The 17631-nt window shown below is 30.2% G+C and overlaps 2 protein-coding genes across 5 annotated transcripts; both read left to right on the forward strand.

The window, feature by feature from the left end:
• The first annotated feature begins 2420 nt into the window (after window positions 1-2420).
• LOC146918239 (protein SEMI-ROLLED LEAF 2-like) lies at window positions 2421-6298 on the forward strand. Of its 4 annotated transcripts, none has more exons than XM_085719872.1 (7): window positions 2421-2711; window positions 3642-3791; window positions 4450-4524; window positions 4727-4773; window positions 4857-5046; window positions 5325-5885; window positions 5987-6298. In XM_085719872.1, exons 2-6 carry the CDS (start codon window positions 3657-3659, stop codon window positions 5364-5366), a joined length of 489 nt encoding a protein of 162 aa, XP_085575998.1. In that variant the 5' UTR covers window positions 2421-2711; window positions 3642-3656; the 3' UTR covers window positions 5367-5885; window positions 5987-6298. The 4 variants fall into 4 exon arrangements, with proteins under 4 accessions (XP_085575998.1, XP_085575997.1, XP_085576000.1 ...); XM_085719871.1 differs by lacking the exon at window positions 2421-2711 and adding an exon at window positions 2721-2859; XM_085719874.1 differs by lacking the exon at window positions 2421-2711 and adding an exon at window positions 2721-2859 and having other exon boundaries at window positions 4857-4910.
• Window positions 5588-6157, forward strand: LOC146918240 (histone H3-like 1). The gene is made up of 2 exons (XM_085722023.1): window positions 5588-5881; window positions 5987-6157. Exons 1-2 carry the CDS (start codon window positions 5588-5590, stop codon window positions 6155-6157), a joined length of 465 nt encoding a protein of 154 aa, XP_085578149.1.
• Window positions 6299-17631: the final 11333 nt, after the last annotated feature.

Consider the following 17631-nt stretch of genomic DNA (forward strand, 5'->3'; position numbering starts at 1 on the left):
AACTCTGTGAAGGAACCTTGGAGCATAGTTGTGCATAAAGCTTGAAATTTTAGTTTTTTGTTTCAAATTGGGTTTCTCCTTTGGGACTTTGATCGAAAGATAATTTCTTCGAAGTAATGCTTTTATATTTTTTAGCACTCTAACTTCTAAAGTGTTGTTTGTAGTTTTCTTTTGTTCTTTTTTTCCCCCTTATAGCCTTAATATAATATTACCAGCAAATCCACATTTTTTTTTCTTGTGAGTTCAAGTTTAATGATTATGAAAGAATGTTATTGTTTTCCCTTTTATGTTTTGTTTCAGTTGTTATACTATGTCTACATCTCCTACCTTGATCATATCTTAGGAGGTTGTAAATTTAGACAAGGAGTTTGATGATTCAAGATATTATGAAGAAATTTTTTATGTTTAATGATGAAGTATGTGTATATTCTAATGTCCAAGAACTGTGTTGTAATTAAAGATAATCTAAATAGAGAATAAAAAAATTCATACAACTCTTTTTTTCTTGCATCTAAATAAGAACCAATTTTCGCTTGAATTTTCTCAGTTTTCACCTAAGTTACAATGGTCTTATGGCAATCTAAAATTCAATCATGAAATACACTGACATGCTTGACATTGCTCTGACATTGCTTTTGATGGTTTCAATAAAAAAATATATACATCCTTTAACAAAAAATTCTAATGGATCACACATAAAAAGGTCTCTTTTTACCCAAACTTTTAAATTAGGCCAAAAAAATTTGTTTGATGGATATTTTTTTAAGAATGTTCTTATGAGTATTTTATACAATGAACTAATAAAAAGATATATTCTTTCACCACAAAAAAAAAGAGATATCTTTTTATTTTACAAAATGAGATATTGTATTTAGCAAATCAAATTTTAAAGCAAAATTAATTCCATTTATTATGCAATTAGTGAACATGATAATGCACTATATTAAAGAGAAAATCATGGGTTTGAAATTTCGTGGTTTTTTTTTTGACAGAAATTTCGTGGTTTTTTTTTTTACAGAAATTTTTTGGTTTTGTTTCTAATTCATATGTATGAATTGATGAACATTAAAGTACAATATTATTTTTCACTTTATCATGATGAATCAAGGGAATGATTATTTTGATTTTGATGTCTTTGACTATAAATATTGATTTTAGTTCTCACACTTTTCACAAAACAATTTCGATCTACAATTCATATTATTGAAAGTTTTCTCTAAAATTCTATTTTTTTCCTCTTTGTTACATTGTCGTTTTTAGGGACACAAGATTCACGCCACTGTGAGAAGAACTTTGATTTACAAATTTGAGAAGGACCTGCAAAAGGGAAAGGTCTACTCAATGAGTAACTTTGGTGTTGCTACGAATCTTGGATCTTATCGGACCACAAAGCACAAGTACAAACTCAATTTATTTGTACTATAAGGACATTTTATTATATACAAATGTGTTCCTAAAAATCAAAAGTACAGCTTGCATCTTCACATTCTAAAGACCATTAAAGTCTAATTCACCTCATAAAAAAGTTTACACATGTGATTTTTTTTAACAAGAAAATGTGTCTATGTAAACATGCATTAGTATGTCAGATTATATAAAAAGTTTACACATCTTTTCCGCTATGAACAGTCTCATTGTCTTAAAAATATGTCAGATTATATAATTGATTTAATTATAATGCTAAGAACAGTCTCATTTTATTTTTCTGCAAAAGATGCAAAATCACATTAGCATTTAATGTAATATAAATTGTCTAATTCAATGTATTTATTGTTTTCCTTTGATTGTGTTTTTCCATAATGTTACAGGTTTTTGGTACAAACTCGGATGAAGAAGAAAAAAACTAATTTTGTTCTGAGAAAGAAAGAAAAATTAATCTAACAACTAATTACTAAATTTTGCCATTAAAAAAAGCTTTTGTTTAATAGGATATCTTTTTTCTTAATTAAATACATTAAATATATAACTTTTAACATATGATGACCAATAAAATCTTATGTCTTTCGTTTTAAATAGTATTCTAGACATTTTTTAAATTAAAAACAGAAAATAATTGATATTTTAAGCATCTTTTCTAACAAATTTTCTTAAGATAAAAATTTAAGGAGAAAAAACAACAAAAAAACTAGGAGACGTAAACCTAATCTGATAAAAAATTAGGGACATAAATCGAATCAAAGATAAAAGCTAGCATGGACTAAGTTGTATGATCATATTAGGTTAAGAACAACCGCATTATTCTGATTGACACTACATTATTGAATCAAAGAGAAAAGCTAGCATGAACTAAGTTCTTATGAGTAAGGATGGGAATAGGCTATGTAACGCCCTCCTTTTTATTTAATTATTTTTATTAAGTTAGAGTCTATTTATGTGATTTATTTATTTATATGAGGTGTTAGTATTTTATTATGGGCAAAAGTTATGGTGCATAAGCCATAACTTATGCACCATGCATAAGTTAATCACAACCGTCAGATCAGGGACACGTGTTATAATCTTGTGCTTCAGCTCTTTTCCATTGTTTTCATCACAACCACTCCCAAAAACTCTTCCCAAAACCTTACGGTTTAATGGCCGCTTCACCACCACCGTCACCGTCGTCGACACCGTCTCCGCCGGCGACAACAACAATTTCCCACGATGTTGATGTGTAACTGTTAACAGCACAATTTGTCGGGTGAACCCCATTCTCATTATTATTCCGAGAGGTCTTATTTTAATTTTAATTCTAATTCATTCATTTCAATTTGATCTTAAGTTTTTAATTTTGTGAAATGTGTGATTAGTTTATTTTCAGATCGTTGTTTGAGTGACTTGAATTTGTTACCAACTAGAATTTCCTTCTTTGGATTTCAGGTATGTTAATGTTAATTTATTTTTTTCTGTTTAGTTCTAAAATTCGGTGAGGTTTTAAATTTTATTGAATTTTAGTTCTTGCTTGTAAGTTGCAATTGTAAGAGCTTCTTAAAAAAAGTTGCAATTGCAAGAATGATGAACTGGTGTGAATTTAAGATGTTAATGATGGAATGTGTGAATTTTGGTTGGAGGTAGGGTTTGGATTGACTTATTTGAACTTATGTACTGACGTAATCACTTGTCAGAGCTTATGGAAACAACTTAAGACCTCTCAATAAGCTGTTTTAAGCTTATTTCTATAAGCTTTCCATGATAGTTTATATTTTATGTTTAGTTCTAAGATCCTGTGAGGTCATAATTCTCTTTTATTAGCGAGCTTAGAAAAATTATGTATGTCTTTTAATTTTTGTTCGTGTTTGGATGTTTTGCAATTGTATACACATGATGAACAAGGTTTTTTTGGATGGATTATTGTGAGTTTAAGTTCTTATTGATCGAATGCGTTAATTTTGGTCGTAGGTAGGTTTGTTTGTGAGGAAATTCTTGATGGGATGAGGGTTTGTAATTTAGGGTCTGCTTGGATTGACTTATTTGTACTTATTTACTGATATAATCACTCGTGAGACTGTTTAAGAGAGTTTATGGAAACAATTTATGATATGTTCACAAGTTGTTTTTCAGCTTATTTTCATAAGTTGTGCAAGATAGTTTATGAACAGTTTGTAGTTTATATGATAAGTATTTATGATATAAGTGCTTCATTAAGTTGTTTATCCAAACAGGGTCTTAGTAGCAAAATGGGGGTTATGTCAAGGAGGGTTGTGCCCGCCTGTGGCAACCTCTGCTGTGTTTGTCCTTCTCTTCGTGCTAGCTCGAGACAACCGGTGAAGCGTTACAAGAAGTTGTTGGCTGAAATTTTCCCTCGTAATCAGGTGAGGTTTTCAGCTTATTTAGGCCATTTTGTTTGACATATCAGCTACATTTGGAAGGTTTATGTTGGTACTTGTTTGAGTTGCCAACTTACTTAGCACTATGGTTTGCATAGCTTTCTGTACTTTGGGGTTGTTGGTTTGGTAATACTTGGTGGACTCCGAACATTTATTGTGAAAATCAATGACCATAAAACTGATAATTATATATGTTTGACTCTAATGATCAAGGTACCGGTATCTGGGAAAATGCTTATATTGATTTTAGTAATTATTTGTGAGTACTGGTGAGATGGTTTTTAAGTTTAGTGAAGGCTAGAGTTTTATGTTTGAAACATATTATCAGTGATTTGATTATGTAATTTTTAATCTACGTTTTGTATTTAATTTACTGTATTTTCTTGCACTCTTATTTGTAATAAAATTTTGCGGTTCATCATTTCCACTCGTAGTAGCTATTGCATTATTATGTTATGATGACTGCTATCTTCAATTTTCAAAAGAAAAAGGGTACTGGAGGGTTCTTTATGAAAAAAATTATTTCTTGTTCTTGTAAATTTTCTGAAAGTTTCATTAATATTTTTAATGCCTTGAACCCTCTCTCTTTCTATCTCTCCTCTTCCTAGTGTCTGATGCGCATGATGGTTGCTGTTTTTGGCAGGTAGCTGAACCTAATGATAGAAAAATTGGAAAGCTATGTGACTATGCTTCTAAAAATCCATTGAGAATTCCTAAGGTAAAATAGTTATGTTCTAAGAAGTCTTTAGTTTTCTTTGGCACTTCGTTCAAATATGTCTTTTATTCAGAACAAATTATGATGTGATAACTTATTAGAATTATTTACTGGATCATTTATCCAAGTCCAAAGTTATATTTCTTGTGTTTTACCGTCTCATATTGTGTTCCACCTAAGGATTTCTTGTGTTTTATCTATGCAGATTACTGATAACAGTTACACATCAACATCGTTGGAAAACAATGTCGGGTGAACCCCAAATCTCTTCAAAATTCTAATTCTGAATTCGAATTATTCAATTGAATTAATCGAAAATATTGTTATTGTTGCAGAAATCGTTGGAATCGAGAATTACCGGATGCGGCATCGGTGCCGGCGAGAGAACTGTACATTTCTAGACACACTGATTTGCATCAGTTCAAGTTTCGTGATCCTTTTGTTAGAACAGTTCATTTTGATGGACGTGCTTCTAAACCTTTCAACCATTTGATCCTTCATCATAACAATGTTTACTTTTCTCAGGTTCATTACTTTTTTTAATGGTTAATGATGATCGTATATATTCACTGTTTTGAGTTACTTAGCGTATATTTGGTTTCGATTTCGGAGGATCATAACATCCATTTTTCCGTTTACTAGTTTTTAGCGCTATCTGCTGTGTAGTTCTCATTTCATCTGTGTAGTTCTAGACCGTATCATTGGTTCTAAATCAGTTGAAACTCTTAGATCAGAATTACAATCTATTGGTCTTCTCAATGATTATTCAAGCACAAACTTGTTATCACTTTTGGCCTATGCAGGTAAAAACCAGATGCTCACTGATGCTTATCACCACATGGTAAAATCTCACGGGTTTGTTCCAAATACATTTGCTTGTCAATTCTCTATTTAGAACTTCTCAAAACCCAAATGATGACAAGATTGATGTCATGTCGCCCGTGTATCAACTTTTGGGTCTAAAGTTAAGTTAGGAATTGAATTCTCTACCGATGGTTGGACTTCAATCATTCTTAAATGTTGTGAATTAGGGAGAATCCATGATGCTACCAAGTTTTTCTTTAACATGATTCAAACTGATTGTTCTTCTAGTGTTGTCCCTGTCACACATAATGTTTTATTGAAGGCATTTCTGGATTCCAATAAGGTGGATGATGCTTTGCATTTGGTCAATGTCATGCTTTCTGAAGGTTTTATACCAGATAAAGATTGTTTTACAGAACTAGTAACCGCTCTTTGTGCTCATGGTAGAATGGATGAAACAGTTAGTGTGTATATTGATATCGTTGTGAAGCATCCTGAGAGTGATTTCCACCTTGATAATCACATCCCGTTTATGATAATGACTCAGCTTATAAATGCTGGTAAATATTGTTAATTAGTTTCATAATCGAGTTTGTGTGAAATCTTGTTCCTCTTTGGTTTATTTAGTTTGTAATTTTTGTTTTTGATATTGTTGTTATAGACGGATCTGAGATTCCAGAGCCATGCAGTTCTTGCACTTCAGGAAGCAGTTGAGGCTTACCTGGTTGGATTGTTTGAGGACACCAATCTATGTGCAATTCATGCTAAGAGGGTGACAATTATGCCAAAGGACATTCAGCTTGCTCGTCGCATTCGTAGTGAATGTGCTTAGGGTGGTGAAGGTGCTTTTAGGGTTATGGCGGATTAGTATTTTGGAAGGATTTAGGGTTTTATGAATTGAATTTTCTTTTATGCGTTGTATAGTTCTGAACCTATAATGTTCAATTTTTAACAACAGACATATTTTGGATTATGATTAGTTTGTGCTATTATAAGTTTGTAACATTCACATTCTTTGTTGTTACGTATTCATGATTATAGATGTACAAAACCATTAGGCAATTAGTTTGGTTTCACATAGAACACTAGCAAAACCATTGAACCATACTTATGGTTTCAGTAATTGTTTTTATTTAAAACCATTTATCAATTATAATTTTCACTATTCTTTTATTTTATTTACCATTTGACAATTATTTAATAGGTTATGAGTGTGTACTATTAAGTGGTTACTTAATAATGATTTTAATGTTTATCACATTTTTTTTATTACAAAACCATTAGATAATTATTTTGGTTTCACATTGAAAACTATTAAGTGGTTACATTGAAAACTAATTTTAATAAAATTGAACATTCTTGGGCCAAAAATTAAATAAAATGAACGGTATACTATGATAGATACTATAAAAAGACACAATCAACTGATTATGTCACTTTTCGTAGAAACTCGAGAGGTTTAACACGAAAAACAAACATAAAATAAAGCAAAAGTATGTTTTCTTTTTCTAGAAGATAAATTGTTTAAAACAAATTAATAATTTCATTTAAAATCATTAGGCAGTTATTTTGGTTTCACATAGAACACTATCAAAACCATTTAACCGTACTTATGGTTTCAGTATTCCATACCCCTAATTTTAGTAAAATTAAATTAAATTGAACATTATTGGGCCAAAAATTAAATAAGATGAATAATATAATATGATAGATACTATAAACAACTAGTATTATTGAGAATGTTGTGATGAATTGTGTTGTTTATGATCAATTCGGTTCGGATCTGGTGTTAGCATTACTCAAGGAAACCATTTTCACTGCAAAATGGTTTTGGAGTTTAACTCACGGAAACTATTTTCACTGCAAAATGGTTTTGGAGTACAACTCACGGAAACCATTTTCACTGCAAAATGGTTTTGGAGTACAACTCACAGAAACCATAGCCATAGCAAAACCATTAGACAATTAATTTGGTTTCTCATAGAAGACTATCAAAACCATTAAACCATAATTATGGTTTCAGTAATAATTTCAGTGTATAACATCTTAATCATTATTCAAAACCATCTAACAATAATAATTTCATTAAAAACCATTACACATTTATCTTGGTTTCACATACATGATTATCAAAACCATTAAACCATAATTATGGTTTCAATAATAATTTCAGTGTATAACATGTTAAACAACGTTCCAGTAAAGAAACTCATAATCCATACTCATTTCTCTCCCTAACTCATAAAAAGCTTATTCAAAACAGCTTATTTTGTGCAAAATAGCTGTTTTGCACAAATAAGATGTTTTGTATAAATAAGTTGTTTTGAATAATCTGTTTTGCACAAATAAGCTATTTTGTATAAATAAGTTGTTTCGAATAAGCTGTTTTGTATAAATAAGCTGTTTTGAATAAGCTGTTTTACACAAATAAGCTGTTTTGTATAAATAAGTTGTTTTGAATAAGCTGTTTTGCACAAATAAGCTATTTTGTATAAATAAGTTGTTTCGAATAAGCTGTTTTGCATAAATAAACTGTTTTGAATAAGTTGTTTTGCATAAATGTGTTGTTTTGCATAAATAAGTTGTTTTGAATAAGTTGTTTTTTAAAATGAAATTGGAATAAGTTGTTTTGTATAAATAAGCTGTTTTGCACAAATAAGCTGTTTTGTATAAATAAGTTGTTTTGAATAAGTTGTTTTGCACAAATAAGCTATTTTATATAAATAAGTTGTTTCGAATAAGCTGTTTTGCATAAATAAGCTGTTTTGAATAAGTTGTTTTGCATAAATATGTTGTTTTGCATAAATAAGTTGTTTTTTAAAATGAAATCGAAATAAGTTGTTTTGTATAAATAAGTTGTTTTACACAAATAAGCTATTTTGTATAAATAAGTTGTTTCGAATAAGCTGTTTTGCATAAATAAGCTGTTTTGAATAAGTTGTTTTGCACAAATAAGCTGTTTTGTATAAATAAGTTGTTTTGAATAAGCTGTTTTGCACAAATACGATGTTTTGCATAAATAAGTTGTTTTGAATAAGCCGTTTTGCACAAATAAGCTATTTTGTATAAATAAGTTGTTTCGAATAAGCTGTTTTGCATAAATAAGCTGTTTTGAATAAGTTGTTTTGCATAAATATGTTGTTTGCATAAATAAGTTGTTTTGAATAAGTTGTTTTTTAAAATGAAATCGGAATAAACTGTTTTGTATAAATAAGCTGTTTTGAATAAGCTGTTTTGCACAAATAAGCTGTTTTGCATAAATAAGCTGTTTTGAATAAGCAGTTTTTAAAAAAGTGATCCTAATAAGTTGTTTCAAATAAGCTGTTTTGCATAAATAAGCTATTTTGAATAAGTTGTTTTTTAAAATGAGATCGGAATAAGCTGTTTTGCATAAATAAGTTGTTTTGAATAAGCGGTTGAATAAGTTGTTTTTTAAAATGAGATCGGAATAAGCTGTTTTGCATAAATAAGTTGTTTTGAATAAGCGGTTTTTAAAAAATCATTCTAATAAGTTGTTTTGCATAAATAAATTGTTAAGAAAAAAATTATAATATGGGGTTTTATTAGGCCCACAAATAAATAGATTTTATAGTGGACTTACTTGAGGTGTAGAAAGCAATTATGTTGGGTGTAGAAAGCAATTATGCACGGTGCATAAGGATCTCCTTATGCACCATAACCACACCCTTTATTATGTGGCATTATTCTATTATTTATTAGAATATGAGAATTATTAGAGTAAGTAAATTTGGAGGTAGTTTTGAGATTAGATGTCTTTTTATGATTTAGTTGATTTATTTTGATGAGTGATATTTTGCTATGTTATATGTTGGTATTTACTAGAATAATATATATTTGTTATTTGTTAGAGATATATTTGTTATTTGGTGTAGAAATATATTTGTTATTTGTTAGATATATATTTGTTATTTGGTGTAGAAATATATTTGTTATTTGTGGGAGCTATATTTAATTTAGAAATAAATAAGATTATGAGGATTATTAGTGTGAGTGGATTTGGGGGTTAGAATAGAAAGAAGAATAAGTTGTTCGGCCTAAATAGATTTGGGAAGAATATTTTAGTATTATAAATAGAGAAGCTTAGGTTGGAAAGAGTTTACCTTAAACCGCTTTTTGGAAAAGAGAAGAACAAGAAAGAAGAGAAGAGAAGAGAAGAGAAAAGTCAAGAGAAGAGGAGAATACCTTAGGAAAGAAGAACGCTGCTGCTGATTCAGGAATTAATCTAAGGTGAGGGTGAGACTATCTTGCATTAATATTAAGTTGTTAAATCATTAGATTGCATCTAACAAGTTGGGGAAAGTTTGTGAGAATTTGAGAATTAGGGTTTTGAGAGAGATTTGATGATTAGATGATGAAAACTTGTTGAATTGATGTAGAAATTGTATACAGTCTTTAGATAACCCATAGGATGATTATTGGATGTAGTTTTGAGGTTAGAACCATGGAATTGGATGAGATGTTGGTGAGTTCAAGAATTAGGGTTTAATAATTGTAATAGGTTGTTAATAGATTTGAGAACCCTTTGAATTTGCATACAGTAAGTTGATGAATAATTAGTGTTCTAATAATAGGGTAATCATAGGGTAATTATTAGGGTCAAGTTTGGAGAGTATTGGATCGAATACGAAGTGGAAAAGATTTCCCCAAAGCGAAATCGCAGCTGAACTGCGATTTTGCTGTCAATGTGCAAAACGCGTTTTTATTGTCTCAGTTTGACAAGTTTAAGTTCCGAACTGGGTTTAGGTGTAAACACGAAAGTTGTAGGAATGGATGTTAGCTTTCTAATGCCATTGGTCTCACGTCAATAGGATATATAGAACTTGAGTTATGGTCAAATTACTGCACGTAGGTCACAGTGAATTTTAATGGACTTTCAGCACAACTTTTCTGAATTTAAAATGAAAACTGGTATTGATCGGTACAGAATTGGTCTTAGGCGTAAACATGAAAGTTTTAGATAATTTTGTTAGCTTTCCAGTGGCTTTGGTTTGATGTGAAAATGATGTCTGGTCTGTGAGTTATGATTAAAATACTACAGGGAGGTCTTAGCGAAATTGTACGGTGACAACATTCTCTGTTTCATGTTTTTGCGTTTTGTTCATATGTTTCTATTTTGAATTGATCTTTGTTGTAAACATGAAAGTTGTTGATATTTGTGATATCTTTCCAGTAGCTTTGGTTTGACATAAAAATATGTTGTGGATAATTTATTATGTGTTTACAAAGATACATAGTGAATTATTGTTGATGTTTAAATACGATGTTATATGAAGTTGTTTATGATTGATGAATATGATGTTTTAAGATGTTGTTTATTATCATTTGATATTGTTATATTATGATATGACATGAATTATTTATGTGATCCATATGTTGTCAAGATGCTAAGATGTTAAGACGTTAAGATGATAAGAGTTGTATAAGTCGGTCTAAGTTGTCATGATTTAAGAAGTTGTCCATTTTAATGGAATTGTATAAGATGTTCACGTTGTTGTCCAAGCTGTAGGAAGATTGTGTTGTTGCATAGTCAGCGATGGGGGCTTAATGCCCGACAGGTTCTTGATGACCTTAGCGATGGGGGCTTAATGCCCGACAGGTCCAAATATGACCTTAGCGAAGGGGGCTTAATGCCCTGGTGGTACCACATGCATATTGAAGTTGTCGAAGTTGTCTAAGTTGTTGTCGAAGTTGTCTAAGTTGTTGTTGAAGTTGTTGTTGCATTGTAGAGTCGTCATAACTTATATTTAATAATGATTTGATAAGTGATGTTCGATGATGATGTTTTGATTATGTTTTGATGATGATGTTTGATGATGATGTTGTTTATGATTGACGATGATAATAATATGATATTAAATGAATATTAATGATGATGTTATGATGTCTTGAATTATTGAATATATGATGATACTTAGTTATGATTTAATGATGATGTTTGTTTAAGAAGTTGATTATGAACTTAATTATGAAGTTGTTTTCGATAAATGGTATGCTTTGATAATGATACTTATGTGAATTACATGTTGATGCTTATGATTGATATTGATGCTATGTGATGATTGTTGGTGACTATTATTTGATGTTATATAATGATGTTTAAGATTAGTAATTGATGATATATGAAGATGTTTATGATTAGTGTTATGATAGTTTATGACTAATGTAGGAAGATTAATGATACTAGTTAAGGAAGTTTAAGTTGTTAGATATGATTAATGAGTTATAAGATGTTTAAGTTGTTGAATGTACTTTATATGATTTATATGTTTAATATTTTTGTTTTGAGAAATCTCACCCCTCTGCTTGGAAATGTTGCTCTTCGTATGGGTAACTTGCAGGTAATCAAGATTAGAGGCGTCGTGAGTGGACTCCTCACATGTGTGTCTAGGTGCTCTGATACGTAACGGGATGGGACTTGACTTTACTTCTATTCCTTACGTATTGTTTATGAACTTTTATGAATAACTATTGAATTAAGACTTATGAGATTTTCTAATGAGGCCTGTGTGCCAAAGACTTTTTATGTTGAATGAACTAATTCCGCTGCGAAGTTTTGAATTACTTATGTTAAATGATTTTGAAGAATAAATTGTTATTTATTCAGTTTATGAATTTTTTTAAGAAGTGTAGCATTCCGTTTAAAGTTGAATTACTCTGATTTTTAATTATGAAATTTTTACGTTGGGAAAACGGGGTGTTACAATTGGTATCAGAGCAGGTCGGTCCGTCCGGCCAAGTAGATGAGTCGTTGAGTCGTGTCGTCATGTTTTCTAGTTAGTAGTTATGTTTTTATGTGATCATGTTTAACTGGCTAACTTGATGTGGTTTTGTGTTTTGTTTGAAGAAATAATGACTAAATTTATTTTTTATTGTGCTTGAATTTCGAGGACGAAATTCTTTTAAATTGGGGAGAGTTGTAACGCCCTCCTTTTTATTTAATTATTTTTATTAAGTTAGAGTCTATTTATGTGATTTATTTATTTATATGAGGTGTTAGTATTTTATTATGTGACATTATTCTATTATTTATTAGAATATGAGAATTATTAGAGTAAGTAGATTTGGAGGTAGTTTTGAGATTAGATGTCTTTTTATGATTTAGTTGATTTATTTTGATGAGTGATATTTTGTTATGTTATATGTTGGTATTTACTAGAATAATATATATTTGTTATTTGTTAGAGATATATTTGTTATTTGGTGTAGAAATATATTTGTTATTTGTTAGAGATATATTTGTTATTTGGTGTAAAAATATATTTGTTATTTGTGGGAGCTATATTTAATTTAGAAATAAATAAGATTATGAGGATTATTAGTGTGAGTGGATTTGGGGGTTAGAATAGAAAGAAGAATAAGTTGTTGGGCCTAAATAGATTTGGGAAGAATATTTTAGTATTATAAATAGAGAAGCTTAGGTTGGAAAGAGTTTACCTTAAACCGCATTTTGGAAAAGAGAAGAACAAGAAAGAAGAGAAGAGAAGAGAAGAGAAAAGTCAAGAGAAGAGGAGAATACCTTAGGAAAGAAGAACGCTGCTGCTGATTCAGGAATTAATCTAAGGTGAGGGTGAGACTATCTTGCATTAATATTAAGTTGTTAAATCATTAGATTGCATCTAACAAGTTGGGGAAAGTTTGTGAGAATTTGAGAATTAGGGTTTTGAGAGAGATTTGATGATTAGATGATGAAAACTTGTTGAATTGATGTAGAAATTGTATACAGTCTTTAGATAACCCATAGGATGATTATTGGATGTAGTTTTGAGGTTAGAACCATGGAATTGGATGAGATGTTGGTGAGTTCAAGAATTAGGGTTTAATAATTGTAATAGGTTGTTAATAGATTTGAGAACCCTTTGAATTTGCATACAGTAAGTTGATGAATAATTAGTGTTCTAATAATAGGGTAATCATAGGGTAATTATTAGGGTCAAGTTTGGAGAGTATTGGATCGAATACGAAGTGGAAAAGATTTCCCCAAAGCGAAATCGCAGCTGAACTGCGATTTTGCTGTCAATGTGCAAAACGCGTTTTTATTGTCTCAGTTTGACAAGTTTAAGTTCCGAACTGGGTTTAGGTGTAAACACGAAAGTTGTAGGTATGGATGTTAGCTTTCTAATGCCATTGGTCTCTTGTCAATAGGATATATAGAACTTGAGTTATGGTCAAATTACTGCACGTAGGTCACAGTGAATTTTTATGGACTTTCAGCACAACTTTTCTGAATTTAAAATGAAAACTGGTATTGATCGGTACAGAATTGGTCTTAGGCGTAAACATGAAAGTTTTAGATAATTTTGTTAGCTTTCCAGTGGCTTTGGTTTGACGTGAAAATGATGTTTGGTCTGTGAGTTATGATTAAAATACTACAGGGAGGTCTTAGCGAAATTGTACGGTGACAACATTCTATGTTTCATGTTTTTGCGTTTTGTTCATATGTTTCTATTTTGAATTGATCTTTGTTGTAAACATGAAAGTTGTTGATATTTGTGATATCTTTCCAGTAGCTTTGGTTTGACATAAAAATATGTTGTGGATAATTTATTATGTGTTTACAAAGATACATAGTGAATTATTGTTGATGTTTAAATACGATGTTATATGAAGTTGTTTATGATTGATGAATATGATGTTTTAAGATGTTGTTTATTATCATTTGATATTGTTATATTATGATATGACATGAATTATTTATGTGATCCATATGTTGTCAAGATGCTAAGATGTTAAGACGTTAAGATGATAAGAGTTGTATAAGTCGGTCTAAGTTGTCATGATTTAAGAAGTTGTCCATTTTAATGGAATTGTATAAGATGTTCACGTTGTTGTCCAAGCTGTAGGAAGATTGTGTTGTTGCATAGTCAGCGATGGGGGCTTAATGCCCGACAGGTTCTTGATGACCTTAGCGATGGGGGCTTAATACCCGACAGGTCCAAATATGACCTTAGCGAAGGGGGCTTAATGCCCTGGTGGTACCACATGCATATTGAAGTTGTCGAAGTTGTCTAAGTTGTTGTCGAAGTTGTCTAAGTTGTTGTTGCATTGTAGAGTCGTCATAACTTATATTTAATGATGATTTGATAAGTGATGTTCGATGATGATGTTTTGATTATGTTTTGATGATGATGTTTGATGATGATGTTGTTTATGATTGACGATGATAATAATATGATATTAAATGAATATTAATGATGATGTTATGATGTCTTGAATTATTGAATATATGATGATACTTAGTTATGATTTAATGATGATGTTTGTTTAAGAAGTTGATTATGAACTTAATTATGAAGTTGTTTTCGATAAATGATATGCTTTGATAATGATACTTATGTGAATTACATGTTGATGCTTATGATTGATATTGATGCTATGTGATGATTGTTGGTGACTATTATTTGATGTTATATAATGATGTTTAAGATTAGTAATTGATGATATATGAAGATGTTTATGATTAGTGTTATGATAGTTTATGACTAATGTAGGAAGATTAATGATACTAGTTAAGGAAGTTTAAGTTGTTAGATATGATTAATGAGTTATAAGATGTTTAAGTTGTTGAATGTACTTTATATGATTTATATGTTTAATATTTTTGTTTTGAGAAATCTCACCCCTCTGCTTGGAAATGTTGCTCTTCGTATGGGTAACTTGCAGGTAATCAAGATTAGAGGCGTCGTGAGTGGACTCCTCACATGTGTGTCTAGGTGCTCTGATACGTAACGGGATGGGACTTGACTTTACTTCTATTCCTTACGTATTGTTTATGAACTTTTATGAATAACTATTGAATTAAGACTTATGAGATTTTCTAATGAGGCCTGTGTGCCAAAGACTTTTTATGTTGAATGAACTAATTCCGCTGCGAAGTTTTGAATTACTTATGTTAAATGATTTTGAAGAATAAATTGTTATTTATTCAGTTTATGAATTTTTTTAAGAAGTGTAGCATTCCGTTTAAAGTTGAATTACTCTGATTTTTAATTATGAAATTTTTACGTTGGGAAAACGGGGTGTTACAGGCTAGGCCGAGCTAGGCTTTGCAAGGCCTAAGCCTGGCCTGCCATATTTTTTTAAAGCCTAAGCCTGGTCTGCCGCCTGTCATAGGCCTACTTTTTAGGCCTGAGTCTGGCCTTCTGAAAGCCTGATACGACCTGCTAGCCTGTTTAAAAGCCTATATCGTATGAACATCTTTAAATAAGCAATGTGATCTAAGTTTAAATGAACTAGCGAACTAATAGTTCAATTAGATTAAACTCTCTTTTGATAATCAACACGAGGTTTTAGGGAATTCGACTATATATTGTATCATATTTCTATTATAGTTTATAATAATACATTTATATATGTAACAAATTAATGTATACTAATAAAACTTAAACTATTGAAAAAGTTTACATATTTATATTTTAATTCAAAGTACAAAATATAATATAATAATAAATAATATTATTCATATTACTTAAATAGGCCGGCCTAATAGGCTTAAGAGGCTTTTTGAGAGGCCTGTGGCCTGACCTTTTAAGCTAAATAGGCTTAAAAAAAAGCCTAGGCCTTCTCTATTTAAGAAAAAAGCCTGGCCTGGCCTGGCCTGTCGTAGGCTAGGCCGTAGGCCCCTGTAGGCCGGCCTGACCTATTCCCATCCCTACTTATGAGCATTAAATATGAGGTTAATTAACATTATTGAAATTGATCTTTCACATATGATTTATTTTTTTATTGTCTATAAGTTAGATAAAATTGATGATTTAGATAATAAAAAAAATCATCTTTCTTTAAAAAAAAAATCATCTACCAGAAACCATTTTTTTTATGTATACCTGTGTAACTCATTCATCAATCATCACCCATCATATCATTACCTTAATTTAGCAATCATTAAAATATCTAAAAAACATGTATTTTGTCAACTCAGCATAACACATTAGCATTTTTCCATTGTTAAATACCACCAAAGAGCAAAAGTGAATGAATTTTAAATAATATAAAAAATTATTTTGAAATGAGTTTTTTATATGTTATATAAAATAATAAGCAAATGACATTTCAAAACTAACAAAACAATACATCATAGAGTTCGAAGTTATAAGGAAGCCTACAATGAGTTGGATAATTACATTTGTCCAAGACTAAGAGAAACCCCGCAAATGAGATTGACACCACACCATCATTCAAAACCTTAAGACATTAGGTATATTAGTTTTCTCACTTATATGTTGCTCAATATCTACTCTTTCATAAAATGTAAAAAAACTAAGAATCGTGTGTTTTGTTTATGAGGTTATAAGGAATAGAGTGAATTTCTGGTAATGTTATCGGTTTGTTGAAATAGTTTGAGATATTTGAGTAATTAATTTACGAAAAAATTAAACTCAATTAAAAAAAACGCCACAACATTTAAAAAAATCCAATAAACATGTATTTTGTCAACTCAACATAACACATCAACATTTTTTATGGTGAAATCCCAACGAAGACCAAAACTGAAGGAAGTCGAAATAATAGAGATTGATGATAAAATATTACATAAAGCGAAACACATAAAAAACTTTAATTTAATATAAAAATTATACAAACAACGTTGAAAAAACTAACAAAATAATTCATCAAAATATTTAGAGTTTCAAGGGAGCCTATAATGAGTTAGATCATCAGAAAGCACATAACTGAGAATGACACCACATCATCACCTAAAACTTTAAAGCATTATGTATATTGGTAATCTCACTTATTTGTTTTTCAAAATTTACTTGCATCTAATGTGGAACTTTAAGTCACAATTAGCACTTTAACATATCTCCCATAAATGTGAGACTCTTGCGTATGAGGTCTGATGACATAGTCAAATAAGGTCAACGAGAGGCACAACATGGTAAAAAATGTGGGTTGATAGTGGTTTGATGGATGGAGGTTTATGATCCTATCTTTCTTAAAAAGAGAAAGAAAATGAAAAAATATAAAAAAGAAATTTAAATTTTTAGAAATGATAAGGGAAAATAGTAGTGCGTGTTTTGTCCATTGAAGTGTTAGGAATAGATCGAGTTACTGATAATTTTATGGGATAGTTAAAGGAATTAAGGATTTATCAGTAATTATTTCGCCCCAAAAAAAGAGTCAATTAAAAAAATATCACATTGTTTTAAAATGTCTGATAAACATGTAATTTTTTATCTCAATATAACACGTCTACATTTTTCTATTACTAGATCCCACCAAAGACCAAATATGAAGATATCTGAAATAGTAGAGGTTGGATAATTTTTTTTCTTTCATGAAAGTGAA

This window comes from Medicago sativa, chromosome 6 (assembly GCF_051527215.1).
Source record: "Medicago sativa cultivar Bolivia chromosome 6, Bolivia_mono, whole genome shotgun sequence".
Taxonomy (NCBI): Eukaryota; Viridiplantae; Streptophyta; class Magnoliopsida; order Fabales; family Fabaceae; genus Medicago; species Medicago sativa.

Bases quoted from the DNA above. Each gene is read 5' to 3' on its own strand.
- LOC146918239 (XM_085719872.1), top strand. From the start codon at position 3,657: ATGGGGGTTATGTCAAGGAGGGTTGTGCCCGCCTGTGGCAACCTCTGC. The intron at 3,792-4,449 runs GTGAGGTTTTCA...TGTTTTTGGCAG, and splicing joins AAATTTTCCCTCGTAATCAG to GTAGCTGAACCTAATGATAG. The intron at 4,774-4,856 runs GTGAACCCCAAA...TTATTGTTGCAG, and splicing joins TCGTTGGAAAACAATGTCGG to AAATCGTTGGAATCGAGAAT.
- LOC146918240 (XM_085722023.1), top strand. From the start codon at position 5,588: ATGATTCAAACTGATTGTTCTTCTAGTGTTGTCCCTGTCACACATAAT. The intron at 5,882-5,986 runs GCTGGTAAATAT...TTGTTGTTATAG, and splicing joins TAATGACTCAGCTTATAAAT to ACGGATCTGAGATTCCAGAG.